General features: G+C 45.9%; 1 protein-coding gene and 1 non-coding gene across 2 annotated transcripts; one reads left to right on the top strand and one right to left on the bottom strand.

The window, feature by feature from the left end:
- Nucleotides 1-732: 732 nt before the first annotated feature.
- LOC114909676 (plexin-B2-like) lies at nt 733-22535 on the bottom strand. Its single transcript, XM_029249512.1, has 28 exons — nt 22163-22535; nt 20700-20715; nt 16166-16292; nt 15377-15551; nt 15015-15181; nt 14302-14450; nt 14095-14200; nt 13783-13923; nt 13395-13621; nt 12851-12959; nt 12422-12631; nt 11966-12139; nt 11638-11798; nt 10953-11044; nt 10589-10818; nt 9845-10026; nt 9647-9713; nt 9331-9477; nt 8921-9077; nt 8647-8735; nt 8400-8484; nt 8164-8315; nt 7408-7565; nt 6338-6485; nt 6137-6201; nt 5952-6027; nt 5350-5692; nt 733-823 (listed from the first exon to the last, which is right to left on the bottom strand). The coding sequence occupies exons 1-27, from the start codon at nt 22533-22535 to the stop codon at nt 5690-5692; spliced, it is 3786 nt and encodes a 1261-aa protein (XP_029105345.1). The 3' UTR covers nt 733-823; nt 5350-5689.
- A 319-nt stretch (nt 22536-22854) lies between these two features.
- trnas-cga (transfer RNA serine (anticodon CGA)) lies at nt 22855-22936 on the top strand. The gene has a single exon. It is a non-coding gene; the product is annotated as a tRNA-Ser (tRNA).
- The last annotated feature ends 516 nt before the right edge of the window (nt 22937-23452 follow it).

Raw genomic sequence — 23452 nt, 5'->3', positions numbered from 1 at the left:
TCAGTTTTAGCTGGCATAAGCGCTTCTGACGTTGATAATATTAGTTGTCCGCACCATCTAAGTAGCTTCGACGTAATTACTTGTTAAACACTGACTTACAAATCGTTACTTTCTAGAATGCCCAGGAGGGGTGGGCAACCACTGGCCCATGGACCCCCCAGAGGTTTTTTTTTTCCTCCCTCAGCCTTTAGTTGGGAGTTTTTGTTCCTTTCCCCGGTGGCCAGTAGGTATTATAGCTCTATAATAAGTTATTCATTATGATAGCCTATAGTTGACTATCTTCTTTGTTTGTATCAATTTTTCTTGCTGTATCCTTGTGTTAAAGTTCTCTGTGTCACTGCTTGAGAAGAGCGCTCTATAAAAAATAAAAATAATAATAGTGTAGCCCCTACGCAACTTGTTCTCGCGTAGTTGGATGTTTGGGGCGGGATGTTCCGGGGGAGAAGGGGGAGAAGACGGAGGAGGAAGAGGGCTGGAACACCACGTGGGGAGAAAGGGGAGTTGTTTTTTTTTTGAGACCGGGTGAGGAGAACGAGCAGTTTTGACTAATAATAACTGTAGAGGAAGTTACTGTGCTAATTCACTCTATGAAAGGTACTACCTGTTCTTTAGACCCAATCCCCACTATATTACTGAAAGCTGCAGTTTCCGTGCTTGCAGAACGTATTGTTAATATTGTTAATACATCGTTACTAATAGCTGTGTTCCAAGAGGCGCTATTAAAATCGCCATTATTAGGCCCCTACTAAAGAAATCATATCTGGATTGCAACAATAACATTTGCTAATTTGCTCCCTTTTATGGCTGATTTTAAAATTTTAACCTTGTTGGCGCAGCCATCTCTGCGTTTGAGAAGTGGTAAATAGATTATACTTAACGGAGGTAACAAAGTACACGCTCACACCATCGGTTTGCTTAAACCGGAAGGGGAGAACATTTATTTACATACGTGCTTCATCAGAACACATCACGCACAACAAAGGTCATGTGATCGATATTTCACCAACATGAGAGCACACTGAATAGAATCTCCAACACCCCCACTTGCTCTCATTCTCTACAGGCCCATTTACAATACAACACACAGTTACATCCCTGTATCAGCAACATTTATGCCCCAAACATAAAGCTTTCAAACTTTTCTTTCTTATACTTCGTCATTGGTTTAGTCATCACATCAGCAACCATTTCTGTTGTTGGACAGTACTCAATTGTTATTTTACCATCACTAATTGCTGATCGAATAAAGTGGTACCTAACGTCAACGTGTTTACATCTTTGTCGACAAACAGGGTTTTTGGAAAGAGCAATTGCACCTTGGTTATCCTCAAAGATTTTTACCGGTGCATACTGACATCCATTTTCCAGTCCATTCATCAATTGTACAAGGTACAGACTTTCTTGTGTGGTCGCAGCCAGTGCCATATATTCCGCTTCGCATGTTGACAAAGCAACTGTAGGCTGCTTCTTTGACTTCCAGGAAATGAGGGGACCATTTCTGGTTAGACTAAAACAGTATCCAGTCGTACTTCGTCTGTCATTTGGATCTGATGCCCAGTCAGCATCGCTGTATGCCGTAAGTTTCAGCTTCTCGTTACTCTTCTTGTACGTCAGTTCTTGGGTTTACTGTACCTTTCAGATACCTCATCACATGCTTCACTGTACACCAGTGTTGCTCATTTGGTCTTGACATAGATTGAGACAATTTACTCACAGCCCAACTAAGATCTGGTCTAGTACATGTCATTAGATAGATCAAACTACCTACTGCTTCACGATACTTTGTGTGGTTTACAGAGTTTTCATCACCGTTATACTCTAGCTTTTGTTCACATGGGGTCGACCTGGACTTACTATTCGACATGTTGAACCTTTCCAGTATTTTTAAGATGTACCCCTTTTGATTCATTTTCACAACTCCATCCATTTGCTCAAAATCAATGCCTAGGAAATGTTTCAATTTACCAAGGTCTTTCATCTTGAATTTAGCTGTCAGCATCCTTTTCACATCATTTAGTAACTCGTTGGTACTAGAAGCAATAATCAGATCATCAACCCAGATTATTAGCATCACTCTCTCTTTTCCAGTTTGTCTGCTGTAGACACAAGAGTCTGCAGGATTTTGCATAAAGTCATTTTCACTCAGGTAATCATGCAGTACCTTATTCCAGTTTCTACCTGACTGTTTCAGACCATACAATGACTTGTTCAGTTTACAGACAAGTTTTTCACCAGTATCCGATTTTACCTCAAAACCTTCTGGCTGTTCCACATAGATCTCACAATCAATTGGAGCATGTAAGTAAGCCGTTTTCACATCCATCTGATGTAGAACAAGGTCATACTGTGCTGCCATTTGCATCAAGACACGAACTGATGTGATATTTGCTGTCGGAGAAAAGGTTTCCTTATAGTCTCTTCCCATTACTTGACTATAACCCTTAGCAACATATCTAGCCTTATACGTTTCATTGTTATCTGCATTGTTCTTGATTCCATAGACACATCTACCCCCCGCTGCATGTTTGCCTTCGGGTAGAGCCATCAACGTAAAAGTTCCATTTTCTTTTAGAGAATCCATCTCTTCTTCCATGGCTTTAATTCAGATCTGTGATTTGGTTGAACTCATGGCTTCCTTGAAGGTTTGTGGTACGTTACACGTTCTGTAACAGTAGTCAATATTAGTAAGTATCTGATCATCATCTTCAATATCAGTTACGTAGTCGGATAAGTATTGGGGAGCTTTCCTGTTCCTTTTGGGGTTGCATCTATTCTGAATATTTTCAGTCTGATCATCATTTTGAACATCTGTTTTGTCTCCACTATCTTGAGACTTCCCTGAACTCTGTTCAGTGATGTTTGTTGTTACCTTAGATGGCAAACAACTTTCCCCATAAACATCCTCATCTGGTATTTGTGGGTCAGTTTGAGTTTGCTGCTCGACAGCACATTTCTTGAAGAATTTGACAAGCCTGTGTTTAAGGACTCTTCCAGTGTCTGTGTAATACACTAGGTATGAAGGGCTATTCTTGTCATACCCAACAAATATTCCCTTCTCACAACGTGAATCTAGCTTCTTTCTGTCGTGTTTGTATGCATAGCACATGGATCCAAAAACTCTCATCTTTGAAAGATCCGGTTTTCTTCCTGTCAACATGTAGTATGGAGTCTGCTTTACTCTGTTATTAATGCATCTGTTGCGAATTACTGCAGCAGTCATCACAGCGTAAGTCCATAACTCTTTTGGTAATTTACTCTCAAGGAGCATGCATCTGGCCATTTCAAACAATGTTCGCCAACTTCTTTCAGCAGTACCGTTTTGGTGGGGTGAATACGGTGCAGAGGTCTCATGTTTAATGCGATTTTTGCTTAGCAATGACCGAAAATTTGTTGCTGTGAATTCAGTGCCATTATCTGACCTAATGCACTTTACAGTACCATAAGGAGCAGTGTCTGCTAAGAATTTTTCCGTAGCCTTTACAGTGTCACTTTTTGCTTTCAGGAAGTAAACAAATATTGTGCCTGAGAAATCATCAACAAATACAAGTGCATACCTGTGACCGTCTTTAGCCTCTGGTTGAATAGGACCAGCCAAGTCTGTGTGCACAAGTTCAAGTGGGACTTTGGCACGTGCATCGGGTTCTCTGTTCCTGCTTTGCGCAAATTTGCCTTGTGTGCAGACTTCACAGTGCAGTTTGGACTTGTCAATCTTTCCTTTGATTTCCATTCCTTCCACAATATCTGGCAACTTGGAAACATCATCATAGTTGCAGTGGCCGAGGATTTCGTGCCAAGTTTGAATGTCGTAACAGCCGTTACAATAATCTCCTCCCTTATCTATAGTGTTTAGATAGTACAGTCTATTATACTCTTTTATTTCAAATCTCGTGCCATCCTTGTGGATGAGCTCGTCATGTCCTTGTCGAAAACGAACAGAAGCCCCGTTGGCAGTCGCTGCTTTAACAGAGAATATGTCTTGTCGATATGAAGGAATGTACAGTGCTTTCTTTAGCGTTGTGCTCACTTGCTTTCCTTCACTGTCAATCAAACATATCTCCGCGTCACCTCTCTTCAGCGCAACGCCACTCGCTCTTGTCCCGTCCGCAAGCTCAATGAAATGTTTGCCCGTTTGGAAAGTCCCGTCAAATTTCTTAAACTTTCCAATGTCGGTAATTATGTGTGATGTTGCTCCCGTGTCAACCATTAGTCCTTTATGTTTCAGCCCGTCTAGTTGATAATTACACGTTTTGAAGACAAATGCATGTTTATCTGCGTCCTCTTCATGCGTCGCTTGTTTTACGTCGTCCCTTCTTTTGCGCCTGCAAGATGCGTCTTTGTGTGTTGAGCTTTTGCAATAGCTACACCACTGTGCTTGACTTTTACGACGTTCATTTGGACATCTCCGGGCTTTATGTCCTTTTTGACCGCAATTATAACATGTAATATTATAAGGGTCTGCGTTTTTCTCTCTCTCTCCTCTTCTCACAGGAGCTGCACCACTCGCTTTCATAACGTTGTCGTCATTTGACCTAGCATACTTTTCAGTGTTTTCAAAACTTCTAAGCTTTGTCTTAAATTCTGCAAAAGTCATAGTTTCATCACTCTGTGTTACATGAACTGCGAATGGTTTAAACGATTCTGGCAAACCTTTAAGAATCATTGCAATCAACAGTCCGTCAGTGAGCGTCTCCTCAGCATTCCTCAGAGCGGTAATGGCTGTTTCTGCCCGAATAATGTAATCCGTAACACTTTCCTTTGCAGTTTTCTGAAGGGATGTTAATTCTGTGTACAGGTTAATAATTCGCGGCTTCCCTTTTCCTGCATAGTAGCCCCTCAGTATTTGCAGCGCCTTTCTTCCGTCATCTGCGGCTTCTCTCATTACAAGGGAAAGACTTTTATCATCCAAAAACTGGATCAATTCCGCGTAGACTTCATTTTTATCAGTGTCGTCAATCTCGTCTTCGTCCGCGCTGTCTCTATCGCTCGGTGTGGGGACTTTCAATATGGTCTCTTTCAGTCCCAGCAAACGCAGGTGCCCCAAAAACTTTGTCTCCCAAAGTTCGTAATTCTTTTCGTCTCCGTCGAAACACAGTCTACTCAGTCTATTACCTACTTCTCTTCTGGGCCCATAACCTGTTGGCACAGCCATCTCTGCGTTTGAGAAGTGGTAAATAGATTATACTTAACGGAGGTAACAAAGTACAGGCTCACACCATCGGTTTGCTTAAACCAGAAGGGGAGAACATTTATTTACATACGTGCTTCATCAGAACACATCACGCACAACAAAGGTCATGTGATCGATACTTCACCAACATGAGAGCACACTGAATAGAATCTCCAACAAACCTTAAATGTCAGAGGACTGAAGAATGTTTTGAAAAGAGCAGCGATGTTTGACAGGCTGGCAGCCTCTGCCTTGCAGTTATGTTTTTTACAGGAAGTCCACCTTCGAGATCAGCGGGATGTGGCCATTTTCTCTTCGGGTTGGAGGAAAGGTAGATCATACTGGAGTGTGGGTGGCATCCACTCAACAGGTGTTGGCATTCTCTTTGGTGAACGAAGTTTTATGTAAGCATATTAACTGTTACACAAGGTAGAGTACTGGGAGTGGACGCCACCTGGAGGGGACAGCGCATCCGAAGCAGCCATATCTACACCCCCTTTGAAGGTAAGATCTTCTGGCTCCTCACTGTGTCCACATAAGACATAACATCACAACCTCACAGAAGTATCTATTCTGCACTTACGTGAGCGATGAACATCGGTGCATCAAGTGGATAGTAACAAACTAGGTTTACTTAATTACATGTCTACAGCCATGTCTCCTTCTCTTAATGTAACGCACAAATTGTATTTTTGCTGAGATGTATGTCACTTTGGAGAAAAGCGTCTGCTAAATGAATAAATGTAAATGTAAGTACAAGGGCAATAGTGGAAGACTCACTCACCCGTGACACCTTCGCTAAGTGGGTGTTCATATGCTGGTTGCTGACGGGCACCATCTCCCTGATGCCCTTGTAGTAACTATGGACAAATACAAGCCGAGACAGGTCATCTTGATTAAAGGCAAAGGGATTTTTGCAGATGGTAGGAAATGGTGAGATTACCAAGTGGTAGCCCTGACAGTACTTACTCCTCCACCATCTTCTTGTATGTGGAGATTTCCTTTGCATAGAGTAATTTGTGATTCGGGGAATCCTGTAAGGAATAAAGCCAAAGGAAAATGGTTACAGAGGGATCATGGGCTGGAGAAAAAAATGAAGTCCTGGCTCATGGATCCTTCCCTTTGCTTAACATCAACAATGGCGTAATGTCAAGGCGCTCCCAGGCTCACCCTGCTCAACTTGCGCTCGCTCTTGGTGCAGGCATCCATGAAGGTCTGGACAATAACAAACAAGGAGGCGTCCACCACTTCGTTCACGTGAATGTCGAAGATGAAGTGGGGGTTCCTCAGGATGTTCACCCAGAACCTCAAAGGCAAGCTGTGGAGACACAAGCCTTTTCAAGAAACACACACTAGCACTCACACTCATTCTATGCAAATATAACTGTGGCCTCATCTTTAACCCTGTTTCTGGATGTTATTCCTGTTCTCAGCTCTCATATGTCCCAATGAATACTCCCACAATTAATCAGAGTTAGAATCTGGCTGCAATTCACTTTGCCTTATCAACTGAGTACCGAGGCACACGATACAGGGATCATACAAATGCATTATTGTGTTGCAGATTAATTTTAAAAATGCAGAAAATAGACACTTCTTCCCCCACATTTATTTAAGAGTTGGGGCATCTGAGCCAAATAAGTTTGGAATTCATCTCTGATTTAGTACCCAGAGAGATGTTCCAAACAAATGAACAGAAAGAAGTGGATTTAATAAATTAGCAGGGGACATAATTATGCTGTCTGTTCAGCATGTAATAGTACACAAATTCATCAGTAAGCCAAAAGTGTTGTAATTACACTGTTCATCACTCATTCTCACAATACCAACACTTCTAGTCTATGCTGCCAGAAGAACCTGTCAATCAAAGATAAATGTATATGACGCAGATGGTTTACTGCGGTATAAATTCCACATCAACGTATCCAGTGTGTACGGAGCTCTCAGTAGGAATTTTAAACGAAAAATACAGTGTCAAGCACGCACACGCGCACACACTGTCTGAAGCTGCTCGTCCCGAGCAGGGTTGCGGCGAGCCGGAGTCTAATCCGGCAACACAGGGCACAGGGCTGGAGGGGACACACCCAAGACGGGATGCCAGTCTGTCGCAAGAAACCCCAAGCAGTACCCCCACGCCCTTGCGCCTCCCCTCACCGTGAAGCATTTGTCTCTGAAAACTGACAGCTCCAGCGCTGCTTTCTCGGGAATTCTCTCTGCCAGAGACGGCAAGAGCACTCTACCTGCTGGTCTTCCAGATGTCAATGGTCTGGTCATCCACGTTGTCGTGCTTCTGTGCCTGTTCGTCCAGGAAGTCAAAAAAGTACTTGACTGCTGGGGGCCCAACGGATGAACAGAGGACACTGCGGAAGAAGTCGTCCACAAACTGTTGTAGAGTGCCCTGAAACAAACACATTTGCGCATATGTAAGCAAGTCCAGGTGAGGAGGAGCCGTTTTCAAAAGCATAGCAATCCTGTATTTCTGTCATGAAATCTGATAAATATATTGTAATGACCTGCGTTACAGTTTTGAGGGGGAAATATGCTTATTGTCATGGGTTAGCGTTTGGTGACGTGCGAGGGATATAAGGGGCTGATTGCGTCTGCCAGGGGAGAAAGAGGAGTGAGCCTGGGGGTGCTAAGCAGGGTGGGAAGGCTGGCGAGACACACAGGTCCTGGAGGAAACGGGGTCCCTGGTGCCGGTGTTCAATAAAATGTTCGAGATGAACGGTACCTCTGCGTCCTTCTTCGCCCCAACCAAGCCCACGGCGCTGCGTGCCACAATATGATATCCAAATACTAATCCAAATATTTCACTTTGCATTCCTAATACAGATTTTATTATTAGAACTATCTTTTACATATTCAGGGCTAGAATATAGAAGTATGATTGGATTCTTAGCAATGAACAACCAAATTGCTGCATATTAATGTGCTGTAGGCTTCACCAGCCCAGTGTATTTAGCATTCTAACTGCAGCAGGCTATTAACAAACCAACCTTGACAGACAGCAACCGCATCAAATAAAGCTCTGTGATGGCTTTGGTCATCGACTTGTCCTTCATGTTGCCCCTCTTGGATTTGACCTCATCCACCTCCTCTGCTGGCCGCACCAGGTGGAACACCTTGTCCTCTTCAAGCAGAGCATTTCCTGAAGGAGTAGGTAGAGTAGGGTTGTCAGCAAGACCATGGGAACACTACGGAAGGCAAGAAGTAGTACAGGAGCACCACTCACTCTCTTCATGACTGTCCTGGTGCTGGTCATAAGACTGCAGAGGATGCAGGACCCTAGACAGGACGAGAATGGCGTTGTCTCGCACCTGAAACACAAGAACTATGTTCAGCCCGAGCTGGATACAGTCTGACAGATTTCAGGTCTGGAGCAGACACGACACAGACATTTGGTCACCACGTAAGGGGCAAGCCGTGACTCAACCTGTACCGTTAGAATCGATGCGCCCATTTCTTAAGCTGTAACTCACGTCATAGTGGGCCAAAGTGTTCATGCGCTTCCATCTGCCCTCCTTTTGCGATGTCAAGTCAAGGTCCGACAGAATCTGCCCAGCAGATTCTACGGAGCAGAAAGACTATTTCAACATTCATTTTATATTCCAATCATATGCAGACTGGTGCAATCCAAGCAAGGAAACCCTCGCCTATAAAACAGAAATAATGTCATACCTACTTCAGTAATAAACAATTCATGTCATGAATCGTTATATTACGCAACTGTGCTCCAGCTCAGTTGGTCCTTACCGAGAGTGACGCTTTCCACCTTGGGCCTCTGAGAATAGGGCACATTTTTGTACACTTGCTCAAGGATCTTCTCCGTCACTTGGGAGATGGTGTCACAGTTGAGTACCTTGACCAAAGTGACACCTGGCCCTTCCCCGTGAACGAGGACCTGCAGAGTCTAAGGCGAAAAGGGCGGTTAGCACTTGGCCTTCTGTGCATGCATCCAGTTCCCACACTGTAGATTTAACGTGCATCTTCAAAAACTGTCCTAGATCACAAGGATTCTGCTGATCACGAAAGTGTCCACCGGTATTGTCTTCTTCCCATTTCTTGGAGTTCATTTAGCACCACAGATAATCCTTTCAAAATGAAGCATTCATACCTCAAGTGACCGCCGACGTGTGATCGGGTTCAGCCTACATAATACTCACCAGCGTACAGTACTCCACGTCGTCCCCCAGCAGGTCAGTGTCATTCAGCGTGTACTTGGCCTTTTTCATGACAGCATCCACTGGGCCTTTCTCCACTTGGTGTTTGACGGCTTTGAACAGCTTGTACAAAGGCTCTCCTGCCGAGTCCTGCCCGCACAAGAATTCATCATCAAGCTTCTTTCAGAACAAAACCGTTCCCTGTCACTAAAGCAAAAACCTTCATTTTGTTCAAACAAAGATCTGAACCAGTAGAAAATAAGATTAATCCACAGAGTGGAATCAAATGAGATTAATTTTGTGTCACAAAAGATGATACCTTCAAGAACTGATAGAGACAGATAGACATCCAGTTGCACAGCATTTTCTCCACCACTGTCTCCGACCTACAAGTAAGGGGCAGAGAAATTACTTTTTTTAAAGTGGGCAGGGGAAGATCACATTATTAAAAAAAAAAAAAAAAAAAAAAGGGCCGTTCTGAGACACCTTAAAGATACGCTGGTCTTATACACCTCACCTGTGCAGCATGAGCTTGGGGTTCTTGCTCCGGGCATATTGTTCCATGAGTTCTAACAGGAGTGTCCTCATGATGTCTGTGTAGTAGTCCAACTTGCCGTGAAGCGCCACCGTCAGCAGGGAGGCAAAGTAGCCCTTTGACTGGGCATTGAAGTCAGGATGCCCCTCTAAGGTGCGGATGAACTGACAAAGGCACGATCTGCTATACACCTCATATATCATTCTAAATTGTGTGCTATACAAGCTGGAAAACACATAAAATCCATTAACTTTTATGCTGTGAAAGCCAGTCTGATGATTGTGATCACACACAGGCTGAAATCACTTATCCCAAGAGGGGTCGTGGCAACACAGGGCGCAAGGCTGGAGGGGGAGGGGACACACCCAGGACGGGACGCCAGTCCATCGCAAGGCACCCCGAGCCCCCTCTCTTTCAAACACAGGGGAAATGTATGAACTCCACACAGACATTTGAATTTGAACTCACACATAAACCCACAGCCCAGGAGTCACCCACTGAATGACAAGAGCACACTCGAACCCCAGACCCGCCAGAGAGCGGGACCTGGCCAAGCCCGCTGTGCCACTGCACTCCCCAGTGATGATTGTGAGGATTGTATTAATTTCACATTAAAAAAGAACTGGAGCAGCAAAGAACAGGTGGGAAAAGACACAAATATGCAGTTTTTAGGCACTTGTGACAATAAGGAAAGGTTTTGGGAGCTGCACTGATGTTAGGACCTACACTGAGAAGGAAAGGCTTGCTATTCAGCAGGTTGAGGAACTGGTTGAGGGCCTGCGTCACTGTGGCCCTCCTCGCCTCAGGAATGTCAAGCTTGCCAGTGATCATCACGTCACTGGCGCTGTCCTTGAAAGGCAGGAAGAAAACGCGGTCTGTGTAGGTCTTGTAGTCCAGGAAGGGGATACAGGGTTCACTGAGGTCACCGGTGTGGTCCTCCATTTCAATCATGAGCTCTGAAAAGGGTTAGGAATAAAACTTTACATGCGCTATACAGGGGATTGTGCAACTGTAGATTAAAGGGCTCTTGCAAGTGGTAAGAGCCAGAGTAAAGGCTGCAGATGAGCAGAATATTAGTTATGGAAAAGACCTGTGAACTCCTTCTTGCAGCGGTCACGAACGCTCCCCTCCAGGTTCTCGAGCTGCTGCCTCAGTTTCTCATATTCTCTCTCAGCTTGCTTCCTGTGCACACGCATGCAAATGATCAAATTACAAAAGTGCCTCAAAAGAAGAAGCAATAAAATTCATACACTGAGTAACGGTGTTATGTAACTCCCTACCCACAGTTTTATCTTTATTTTTTTTTTAAAGAAAACTCAGGATGTGTGATAACTTATGTTCTCTCAGTTGACATTATATTTACATTTATTCATGTAGTAGACGCTTTTGTCCAAAGCGACATACATCTCAGCAAAAGTACAATTTATGCATTGCATTGAGAGAAGGAGACATAGCTGCAGACATGAAAGTCTCAAGCAAACCTATTTTGTTACCTACCACTTGCTGCACCGAGGTTCATCATTCGAGTAGGTGCATAAAACACAGGACAGACAAATCCCGATACCCTCCCACCTTTTTTTTTTTTTTTTAAATATTATAAGATACGACCCAGAACCGAGAATCTCCAAGCTTTACCTTTCGTGCGCGGGACCACCAAGCGAGCAGAAGTAGACGAGCGAAGGGGCCTGGCTGGGGTGTAGCAGTTGAAGGGCATACGAACAGCAATGTTCCAAATTTGGAATTCATGCTCTGAGGTTTAAAACAAAGTCACTTACCTGTAGCAGCACACTGAGGCTATGATTATGATTATGGTGATCCCCACCATCGGGGCAATCACTGCAGGAATTATGATGTCCAGGGGAGATGTCCAGGATGCCTCAGTCTTCTTTTCATACTCCACTGAGCCTACAATCCACTGCCCATGGCCGAACTTAATCTGAAGGAAGCAGAAACGATACAGTTGGAGCAGAATTAAACCATAGGCATTCAGGCAACTCCACTAAAGCTGTAGTTTTATTTAGCAACTTCAGTAAAGCTGAGTAGCCTTTTCTCCTCTTCAAGCTTCAATTCAGGAATCCTTCTCTGCACAGCACAGTGCCTTACCTTAAGTTCCAGCAAATCTGACTTTGTGTCTCTCTTGGGCCTCTTAAAGCAAGATGTTGGTTGGGTCCAGTCCAGGAAGAGCATGTCATCCTGTAAGATGCTGACCCCACAAGAGACGTCTCCCACAAAGGCTTCTGCTTCTTGGGCTGTCATTGCTTTGGCGAAACCTTTACCCTTGGGTGCGAGAGACAAGAAGATGGCTTAGCCACACTGTTCTGTGTTAACTGCAAAAGCTCTAATACTGAGAAAGAGAATTTATTGTATTTCAGAAGTACTGTATCAATTGGATTTCATCAAGAAAACTGGGGACATTACATCACCTGTAACCGTTGCTTTTCTCAGCTGTAATTTTACATGTTAAAACAGACAACAAAAACAGTATGCAAACGTTTGGTGAATATAAAACAATTTTGCAGGAATTACTCCTGAATAATGCCAACAGAAGATTATATTTACAGTTACAGATATGATGCTGTTCTCTGAAACAATCCTTTTTTGGTTCTCTTCAAACGTAGGATCCGGGTGGTAGTCAAAAGGCTTGAGCTCAAGCTCAATGTTGTCCATGACGATGTAGGTCCTGAGAGACGCTATCCCATCGGTCACGTTCACCGTCGGGGAGGAGAACTGCATTACTGTGTCATTTTCGCCTTTTACCTCCACTTCAGACTGCAAGGGAAGGATCAGACTGAGAGAGACACCAGAGTAGAGTCCATGGCTCCTACCTGACCCACAACAAATGTATACACACACATTAAAATACTGGTGGAATGCTGGTGCTATAGGTGCTCCATTACTTAAAACCCCTACTGCTCCAAAAAGCAGAGAAGACAGGCACTGCACACTGGGAGTGGTCTTTTGGTAAGAAGCCTTTCATCGGACACAAACCTTCAGTGGACTGGTGACGCCTGACTGCTCGCTGGAGGGCATCACTTTCACGGCAGTGTTCTGGACGAGGTCAAACCCGGTGCCGACGATAAAAATGATCCGCCCCTCACTGAAATTAGCACAACACTAATGTCACCCTAAATCTGTACAATATGATCAATAAACACCAGCTTTCTTCTCAAGGATTTGACACGTATACGAATATAGCATGTGCATGTTTAACTCCGTAGGTAAGGATAGGAAGTCGAACCCAAAGCAACCATTGTCTCATATGGAGCTGGCACAAAGCAAGGAGATGAGCTAAGGTGAGAAAATGCCACCAGTCATACCCATTGTTCATCACCTAGCGATGAGTGATCTGTATAATCTACTGAAAAGATGTCACACAATACGGTTCATTACAGCATAGTATTACATCTCCTGCTCAGTCCAGACCTGTGGGAATGTGGTCCATTACCAGCATAATGCTTCAAAAAGATTACATACTGTGTAGTTCTCTCACTCTCCCAGTAAGAAGGGAAAAAGAAGTAAAGGACAGACTCACCATACAAAACTTGTGTCTGGATAGTGGTGATCCAGTTTAGGATTCTCAAAGAACCTGAACGGCGTAGGCACATCTTTCGTGGTGTGCTTCCCGTACTTCACTGTCACTGTCAGGTTATCAGAGGGGACCTTCTGTACCGTGTACTCTCCGGTTTTGCAGGTTATATTTTTCTGGAATGTCTCCCTGTGGACGGGAACGGTGGGTGCAGTTTGTGGCAGAAATTTGCACTGGGGTTCAGCAAAGAGAGGTGCGAAGACGACAGACATCTCGTGTCTCAGTGACCTCTCATCGCTTCTTCTCAGAAGCAAACTGGGAATTGCACTGCAGAAACTCAGACTCGGAAGAGCATCGCTAAGGCTTGGTGTCATTTCTCCAGGGCACAGAGTACTAACACGATACACACCACCCCGCCGACAGTGATGCTGACGTCATCCTTGGTACCGGTTTCCAGATCCGTTCCTGTTATTGTGATAAGAGTTCCTCCCGCCCGTGGGCCTCGGTTAGGCTGGACCCTTTCGGGTCTGGGATCCTACAAGCGTTTGGTAGGACAAAAAACCTTCAGGACTTCTTGGAAATATGAATCCACACGACACAAAGTACTCAGCAGTGAGCAAGTTCTCGACACGGACTGACAGCGACCGGGGCGACAGCTGCTACGGGAACGACGGTATGTTTACGTCAGTCTCAGTGACGCTCTCACCCTGTATGTGAACATGACACTCGACGTCCCGCTTTTCCCTCCTTTCACCTTCACCTCCACAACCCCTGACTGTTTCTGTTGGACTCCACCGATCTCACACACCACGCTGAAGCAGGAAGGGAAGAGGAGCGGCAGTTACAGAAATGCTGCGGCGCAACCGACAATGCCTGTTTGCAAAAGTGCAGGTGACCGGGTGCTCTGCTGTACCTGGTGGACACGAAGTACTTCTCTTCCTGGTGCACGCAGGGCTCTCCGGCCACTCTGATGCTCTCTATGTCCTCTTTCACGATACCCAGGTTGGAGCCTTTGATGGTTACTGAAATCCCCCCTTTCAGAGGCCCATACTGAGGTATGATCTGAAAAAAGAGCATTTCCTCTTCAGATACATACTTACAATGTACAGACAGGTTATCTGCATTTTGTAACGATTAGAGAGCCCGTGGGGGGGGGGGGGGGGGGGAATGTTTGCCAGAGTTTATCCCTTCTTGTTATTACTTTCGGTAGAAAAAAGATAAGGTAAATTAGTGTATTTGTGAGATGTTTGTTTTGTACGTGCATTTTTCGTGAGGGGAAAAAGTCATTCATTCTAATAAAACCATTACCATCTTGCTCCAAAGGGACAGGTGTGTCACTAATAGAAATAACTAGATTACTTTTACCTTGGTAGAAGTAAGTCAATGCCAGCATTAGGATTGCCAAAAGTGTTTTTTTTTTTGTTAACAAATCGGATATAGAATAGTATTCATGGTAGGAGATTAGACACCAAGTGAACTGTTAGACACGAGATCTGGCAGTTTTTAGCTATGACCAAAAGGACATTTATTAATTTGCTTGGATAGATAAAAGGACAAGGAGGTAATAAATGTGCTATTTTTTGTATGATACAGAGAAAACATGGTGCAGCGTCTCCAGAAACTCACATCAGTGATTTCAGGGTTGGGACAGTCCCTCCTCCGCTCACCACTCGGACATCTTTTCCGATACTCGGAGGACTTGGTTTTATCGCACCACACACAACTGTACATGGGGTCTGCACTCTTGCACAGGCTGCAGTCCTCACGGCCCACAGCACAGTTGTATAGCGTCACTGCAGGTGGGGGGTGGACACCACCATCAGCACACCGCACACGACACCAATTTCCATTCATTTTTTGACGACTTCCATGCACAAGGTCTCTTAACTGAACAGTCAGTTATAAGAATCAGTTCAACTCATTGTTTTTACCATCCCCTGTGCGCACGGCTGCGGTCCGAACAGTCCACGTCTGACTGTCAGGCCTACCGTTTAGTTTGCTGTCAATCTTCTTATGTGTCTTTCTGTCCTTGATGTAGAAGAGCACGTCAACTGTTCGCGCTTCGTCATAGGCAAACTGGTCCCGGGAACGAAGAAAAAGCAACATTAACATTCGGTGCTTGCAAACTGCAAAAATTCTGAGAGGTCTTGATATTACGATGATCTATTATCCAGGCATCAACGCTTACATTACATTTAGACATTTACACGCAGGCCATCTGGTAGCATACTGGTTAGCGCTGCTGTTTTTGGACCCCCCCTCCTGCACCTTTGATCTGCGAAGAGGAGGTGCGTCGGGTCTTCGTCAAACAGAAGACAAGGAAAGCACCAGGCCCAGACGGCGTCTCACCGGCCTGCCTAAAAACCTGTGCTGACCAGCTGGCCCCTATCTTCACAAAGATCTTCAACAGATCATTGGAGATGTGCGAAGTTCCTTCCTGCTTCAAACGCTCCACCATCATCCCCATCCCAAAGAAACCCAAGATCACAGGACTTAATGACTACAGACCTGTCGCCCTAACGTCTGTGGTCATGAAGTCACTTTTAAGATGGTGTGTCTGTGTGTCTCTCCCATGTGCACTGGATGAACGACATGATGCAGATTCTAAAACTGGAAATGATAAGATACTCATTGTGGGGTTCTTCTGCAGAATTTTCCAGTATCTGGCAATGTCTCTTCTCCTATGTTGAAAACATGCCCTTTGGTAAAATCTGGGCAAGGGTCTAAAGTGTATGTTCCTTGGCGTAGGAGATACAGGCAAAGTCAACCTCTCATACCTTCTGCATCTTCTTGCAGCTCAGATTTGGTGGCTGAAAAGATGTTATTTCCACACACTGGTTCTGAGGACTCCACAGCCAGTGCTTCTCCTCTTCTGCCTTCCTGCAGTCAGACTTCCTGGTGCACCTGCAGCAGAAAGGATACCCATGAGCCACTGCTCCAGCCCACTCTGTACGAACCACTTCCAAAGCCTTCCGTCTACACAACTCCAACAGTGGGGATTCCAAGACCTTCTCAATATTGCTTTTAACTATGAGGTGAAGATGTAAGTAGACAGACAGAATCTTTGGCAGGGAACCTTTGGAATTTAACAACTCTGCCCAACTACTTGTCCAGGCCATGGTGACATCTTGTCTGAATACTGCAACTCTCTCCTGTCTGGCCTTCCTGCTACTGCCACCAAACCTCTACAGCTGATACAGAATGCTGCTGCGCGAGTTGTGTTTGACTTGCCGAAGCGTTCCCATGTATCTCCTCTACTCGTTTCTCTGCACTGGCTTCCTATAGCTGCCCACATCAAATTCAAGACCCTGGTTATTGACTACAAATGCATCAATAGAACTGCTCCCAGGTATCTACAAGACTTGATCATCTGCTACACGCCAACCAGACTTCTATGCTCTTCCACATCTGCCAGCTTGGTGCTCCCACGCGCGAAAGGTAAAGCGAGGTGGTTCTCAGTTCTGGCTCCGTTGTGGTGGAATGACCTCCCCCTCTCGCTCAGAACTGCTGAATCTCTGTCCACATTTAAAAAGGGTCTTAAAACTCATCTCTTCCAGACTCACTTCACTCATGATGTCTTAAGTTCACGTAAGGCATAATTGTTCAAGATCATGCTCGAATCAATCCTTTACAGAGCCACTGCAATGTAACATAAATGTTTATATGCATCTCAAAAAAAAAGAAAGGTGACTAGAAATCGGCGATATTCTGGTAAAGTTTTATGCAGCTACTTATGTGATGAAGGCTGGTGCATATGGTGAAGGAAACAAACTGTACTTAAGAGTCAATGTTCATCAGTCTTTTAATAGACGTCATCACACATTTTACATATCCATATCGTTATTGAGGGGGCGTGGTGGTGCAGTGGGTTTGACCGGGTCATGCTCTCCAGCGGGTCTGGGGTTCGAGTCCCACTTGGGGTGCCTTGCGACGGGTGTGTGTCTCCCGCCCTCCAGCCATATGCCCTGTGCTACTGGGTTAGGCTCTGGCTCCCTGCAACCCCGCATGGGACAAGTGGTTTCAGATGATGTGTACAATGTGATGATATCTTTATTAAACAAACAGTTTAAAAAAAATCAGTCACTGATGGAAATAAAAAAAAGTGAAAAATATTTTGTATCGAGTGGAACATCCTTTATTGGCAATAAGTTCAAACATTAGACCTTTACAACAGTAGGGAAGAATTTTGGCCCATTGCACTACAAGAAAATGTTTCAGTTCATCTATATTTTTGTCCTGCATGAGCAGCCTGCTTGAGATCACACCACAGCATTTCAGAGGGATTGAGGTCAGGACTCTCTTCTGATCATTGTAAAATATGGAACTGCTTCTGTCCGAGCCAATCCGTTACTGATTTACTCCTGCGTTTCGGATCACAGCCATGACCAAACTTCTTTTGTGTTTCAGATCAGGGGTTTTCAATCTTTTTTAATCCCGAGGACCCCCAAATATGATGATTCTGTGCAAGGGACCCCCTTGCCTAAATTATAAAGGCAACTATATATTTTTATGTGTAAAGACTTTTATATAATGTAAAGACATATTACAATTCACATTACAATAAATGCACATCTGAAATGCTGTTTCAGTAATTTTCTTTTATTTGGCAACTCGCTGTAGCCAAAAGTCTCTTTCACTCTCTCTCACTCATACACACAGCCTGAAACAGCTTGCCCAAAATGGGGTCGTGGCAAACCAGAGCCTAACCCAGCAACACAGGGTGCAAGGCTGGAGGGGGAAGGGACACTGGGAGTGATCCAGGGAGATTCTCCAATGTTCTGTACTACTTGTACTGTCTAAAGTGTCTTTGTCAAGACTGCTGTTGAAAGGCATGCTTTTCCAAGGGATGCTTGGTTCGGACTTCAGCAGCACGGTTTGTCCGTTTGGTGTCCTGCAATCAAGTATCCCTTTATTAGTTTATACATGAAGCTTTCGCCAGGAAGAACTCCATCTGCAAGGGAGGAACCTTCGATGGGTACACCCCTGAAAACTGCAGATGGACCACTGGCGAAAACAATGGACACCGGCAGAACTTCTTTTCCGCCGAATGGAATGCGGACAGCGGATGGAGGACCGTTGAAAAACACAGCTTGATTTTACTGGAGATCCTAGGAGGAAGACAGAGACTTCCGTGACCGACTTACCTTTATAAAAGAGGTAATTTTGGGTCTCCTCAGTCTTACTGTGGAGGATGTTATTTGCGTTCAACGGAATAACCTGCTGCGGTTCTTTGACGTCACTTTAACTACAGAACTTTGTTTTAAAAGGATTTTTGAGAACTGCAGAACCCTCGCCAATCATTCTGCATTGAAATTCTATGATGTCGAGAACCGTTGGGTTAATAACCAGCGCATAGTGACTGTGCATGTTTTTAACCCTTTTATTTTGGCGGAGTCGATAGGGAAAAGACAGTTTCGGATCCGTTTGCTCCCTCATCCACAAGGTTTAGATGGGTTTCGCAACCCACCCGCTACTTTTAATTTGGGTACAAGCAAGGGCTATCTTTTTTATTCTAACCAGCCACCCTTCTGTCGAATGTGTCAGGGGTTTGGGCATACGGGGGCTGAGTGCACCAACATGCAGTGCAATAACTGTCTGGAGGAAGGCCATATGGCTAGAGATTGTAAAGGTCCATGCAGGTGTAATATCTGCGGGGCAGAAAAGCATCTTGCTCGCACCTGGTCTCAGAGGAAACCCTCCTATGCTGACGCCGTGTCGGGGAGCCGGGTGTCTGGCGGAAGGGAGGAAGAGATGTTTGTCCAACGTAATGTTGCTGAGGAGCAGGTGCATGCAGAGTTAGGAGCAGAGAAGGAACACCTGATGTGTGTGACCCCAAGGACCTCACCCACCAAAGCCCAGAGTACCCTAAAGGATACAAATAGGAAGCGGAGCAAAGGCCCTACTCCAAAGGAGTACAAGAAGAGCAGAAGAGAGGAGGGGGTGAGCAGGAAAGAGGAAAAGCCAGCAGCAAAGATGGAGGAGGACCGAGACCGATGTTTGCTGGTAGGGGATGGAAGTCATATGGACTGGCCGGTTGTGGCTGCACCCCCCTACAGTATGATGAGTTCCCCTCTTTATTCAGACCAGAATGATGATATTAATGAGCAGCCATATGTTACTGTAGATTTTCAGAGTATGATAGAAATGTCGGGAGGGGAATGAATTTTATTTTTAAATTTGTTTTTAATGAATTTTAATAGGGTTTTTATTGCTCTTATGGTTGGTTAATTTATTTTAATTACTTAATTATTTTAATACATTCATTCAACATGGCGCCGGCACGAGGCGACGTGTTGGTTGCTCCTCCTCGCAGACTTGTTAGTTTAGTGTATATTATTTTGTTTGTGTCACTGTCCTTCCAGCCAGTTTATTCTCTTATTACTCATGACCGCCAAACACTTCTGCAAATACGTGAAACAGTGCGATTAGACGCAATTCTTAGCGTTTATAGAGCTGAACTCGGTACCTTCGCTCTGCCACGAACAAAATCATGACCGCGTCCCACCTGAGACCACACAGAAGACGCGATCTCGGAAACGGGGCCGCAGAGCCGGCGTTCAGTTGAGAGCGAAATGCTGAGGGCTACGACCTCCGATGCCCAGCATTTTCCTGTCCAACGTTCAGTCTCTGGACAACAAACTGGACGATCTCAGAGGGCGACTTAAATTCCGAAGAGATTTACGGAACTGCTGCGTTTTCTGCTTTGCGGCTCACCGCCAGCACACCGGACCACGCGGTGCAGCCCGAGGGCTTCTCAATTTACCGCGCAGATCGGACTGATTCATCGGGGAAAAAGAGAGGAGGGGGCGTATGCTTTCTTATTAACAACGCATGGTGCACGAATGTGGAAGTGATTGCACAGAACTGCACTCCGGACCTTGAATACATCCTGATCAAATGCCAACCTCTCTACCTGCCCAGGCCCTGGGAGTTCTCGGCTGTGCTTATGGCCACAGTTTACATCTCACCCCAAGGGAACACACACAGCGCGCTGAACAAACTGTACCACGTCGTCAATAAGTACGAGAACAAGCACCCAGATGGACTGTTCATTATCTCTGGGGACTTTAACCAAGCCAATTTCAGGAACGTGTACCCCAAGTACCATCACCACATCTCCTGCCCCACCAGAGGCTCAAACACCTTAAGATAATCCTCAAAGACTCCCTCTGATTTCTCAAAACACTATCAGAGAATTTTTATACACTATTTCAGTAAGGTAACACCATCAATAACAGCTAACATAGCTACTCAAAATTATGACATCTTGTGACTATAACATTAATGAAGTGAAACGGAACTGAAACATACAGGCGCTGTTGCTGCAGGGTTGAGGATGGACGAGATCTGGAGAGATTACGAGGAGGAGGAGTTCACCACGTGCACTGAAGAGAACAACAGAGCTACTTGCTACTTGCGACTTCCTGGCGGGGAGGAAGCGTAAAAGTCCCGGTAATACGAAAAATGTACAGGAAACCGCCAGTAGATGGCACCACCTCACATTTTGCCTATTAAGAACATGAAAAACAATATACCGCTAAATATGCTTGACATTCGCTCAAGCTTTAAACTCGGGTGATCATAACTGATTTACCAATAACTCACTGTAACAGCACACCTATACTTAACCCTATCCCTGTCCTTAACCTTAACCACATCCAAACCCTGACCCTATCCCGAACCCTGTTCTTATCCCTATCCCTGTCCCTATCCCCAAACCACACCCCTGTTTCAAAACGTGAACCTAACCCCTTATCCCTCTCCTTATTTCGATCCCTAAACCTTAACCATGTCCCTACCGAATCCCGTAACCCTAACCCTATTCGTATCGCTGTCCCGAGCCGTAACTACCTCCCAAACTTTGATCCTTATTCCCATACCTTTCCAGAACTGTAACGCAAACCCTAGCCATATCCTTATGCCTATCCCTAAACCCGACCTCAACCCCAACTGTAACCCTGTGCCTTTTCCCTAACTCGAACCCTAACCATATTCTAAACCCGATCGTTATCCTTATCATTAACCCTTTCCCTACCACTGTCCCTAACTCTAATTCTTTCCCTGTCCCTATCCGTTTCCATGACATTATCCCTGTTCTTAAAGCAAACCCTAAGCCTAAACTTAAGCCTATCCTTATCCTTATCCCTAAAGCTGTCCTCATCCCTGTCTTTATCTTTTATCTTAACCCTATCCGCATCGCTGTCTTTATCCCTCACCCTATCACTGTCCCCAGGCCTAACTCTAACAGTAGCGTCATTCAATTCACTTGAATGTATGTTCGTAGAGCGCTCTTCTCATGCAGTGACGCAGTGTACTGGAACACAAACATACGGAAAATATATTTCCTTTCCCTGTTCCAGTAAGTGTCCCCAACCCTAAAGTAAACCTTAAGCCGATACTTACCCCTGTTTTTAACCCTAACCCCACCCCTGACCCTACTTCTGTCCTCAGCCCTAACTGTAAGCCTATCCTAAACCTAGCCCTTTCCATAACTCTAAACCCCATTAGTGCCCTCAGCCCTATCCTTATCGCTGTCCCTAACCCTGTCCTTATCCTTGACCCTACCCTACCCCATCCCTAACCCTATCCTTATCACTGTCTCAAACTCTAACGCAGAAATCCATCGGGTTCTCCCCGCACAGGTTCGAATCCTGCCGACTACGCCCCGTGAGCAGCAGGTCCCGTTGTTTTTGCGCAGCGTCCCTTCACGTACCGTGGCAAAATCAGCCTCGTACGCTTGCTTTCCCTGCCTCCATCCATCTCTCCTCATCTACCGAGCCAGCTTTCAGGTTGGGCGTGGTGGCGCACGTCTGTAATCCTTGCGCCTGGGAGACCGAGGCTGCTGGACTGCTCGAGCCGCGGGTTCCGGTGCCGTGGCGCGCTATGGCGAACGGGAGTCCTGGTGACGGTCAGCATCGACGTGGTGCTTCTTGGGGAGCCTGGGCGCACCAGGTCGTCTAGGGAGGGGCGAACCAACCCAGGTCGGTGACGGAGCAGGTGAAAGCCCCCGTGCTGAGCGGTCTGTGGGTTGCCCCTGTGAGTAGCAGCTGCGGTACTGCCAAGGTGAGACAGCAGGACGCAGCCTTTTTCGCCGCAGGAGGCGTGACGGCCACGTTGCCCACGCAGCCCAAAAGGGTCTGGGGGCATGCCCCGTCAGCTAACGGAACCCTGGTCTTCCACGTGACAGGTGGGAATACTCACCACTATACTAACGAGGAGCTGGCTGTGCCAATCGCTGCTCTTCCTTGGTGCCGCTCCAAAGCAGGGCGTCGCTCTCCCCAAGCCACGTGACGAGCCGTACCGCCAAAGTCAGGAAGGCCGAGCGGTCTAAGGCGTCGCGGTCCCCGGGGGGAGGCGTGGGTTCAAACCCCGCTTCCACCTCCAACGTCTTTGGCTGGTTCTCTTCGTCGCAGGTGTTCTGGCATCACGGGCAGAGTCAAGTGGGTTGGACTGCGAGGAGGGGGAGGTAGTCGTGGCCGAGCGGTTAAGGCGACGGAGTCGAAATCCATTGGGGTCTCCCCGCGCAGGTTCGAATCCTGCCGACTACGCTCTTTGAGCAGCGTTGCTTTGTGTACCATGGCAAGATCAGCCCTCTACTCTTTCGCTCCATCAATTGATTTATTTATTACCAGGTCGTCTAGGGAGGGGCGAACCAACCCAGGCCGGTGACGGAGCAGGTGAAAGCCCCCGTGCTGAGCGGTCTGTGGGTTGGCCCTGTGAGTAGCGGCTGCGGTGCTGCCAAGGTGAGAGGTGGCTTAACTCTAAGGCAAACCCAATAGCTATCTTTAACGTTAGACCGAACGCTATCCCTAAGCTTTTCCAATTCCTGTCCCCAACGCTCCACCATCGTCCCAGTCCCAGAGAAATCCAAGATTACGGGGCTAAACGACCGACCACAGACCTGCTGCTTTGACGTCTCCAGTCACGAAGTCATTCGAGAGACGGGTGTTGGCCCACTCGAAGGACATCAACGGACCCCTGCTGGACCCCCTCCTGTTTGCCTACAGGGCGAACAGGTCAGTGGATGACGCAGTCAACATGGGACTGCACCTCATCCTGCAACA

Source organism: Scleropages formosus, unplaced genomic scaffold, assembly GCF_900964775.1.
Source record: "Scleropages formosus unplaced genomic scaffold, fSclFor1.1, whole genome shotgun sequence".
Lineage (NCBI taxonomy): Eukaryota > Metazoa > Chordata > Actinopteri > Osteoglossiformes > Osteoglossidae > Scleropages > Scleropages formosus.
The sequence above is the reverse complement of the archived record's forward strand: the minus strand, read 5'-3'. Positions and strand labels throughout refer to the sequence as shown.

What these genes read in the sequence shown, in the direction of transcription:
- LOC114909676 (XM_029249512.1), bottom strand. Translation starts at nt 22,535, where the DNA reads ATGCCCCCAGACCCTTTTGGGCTGCGTGGGCAACGTGGCCGTCACGCC. An exon ending in GTCTCTATCAGTTCTTGAAG is followed by an intron (nt 9,478 to 9,646) that starts GTATCATCTTTT and finishes TTGTGCGGGCAG; the next exon opens with GACTCGGCAGGAGAGCCTTT. An exon ending in ACACTTTGGCCCACTATGAC is followed by an intron (nt 8,485 to 8,646) that starts GTGAGTTACAGC and finishes CTTGTGTTTCAG; the next exon opens with GTGCGAGACAACGCCATTCT.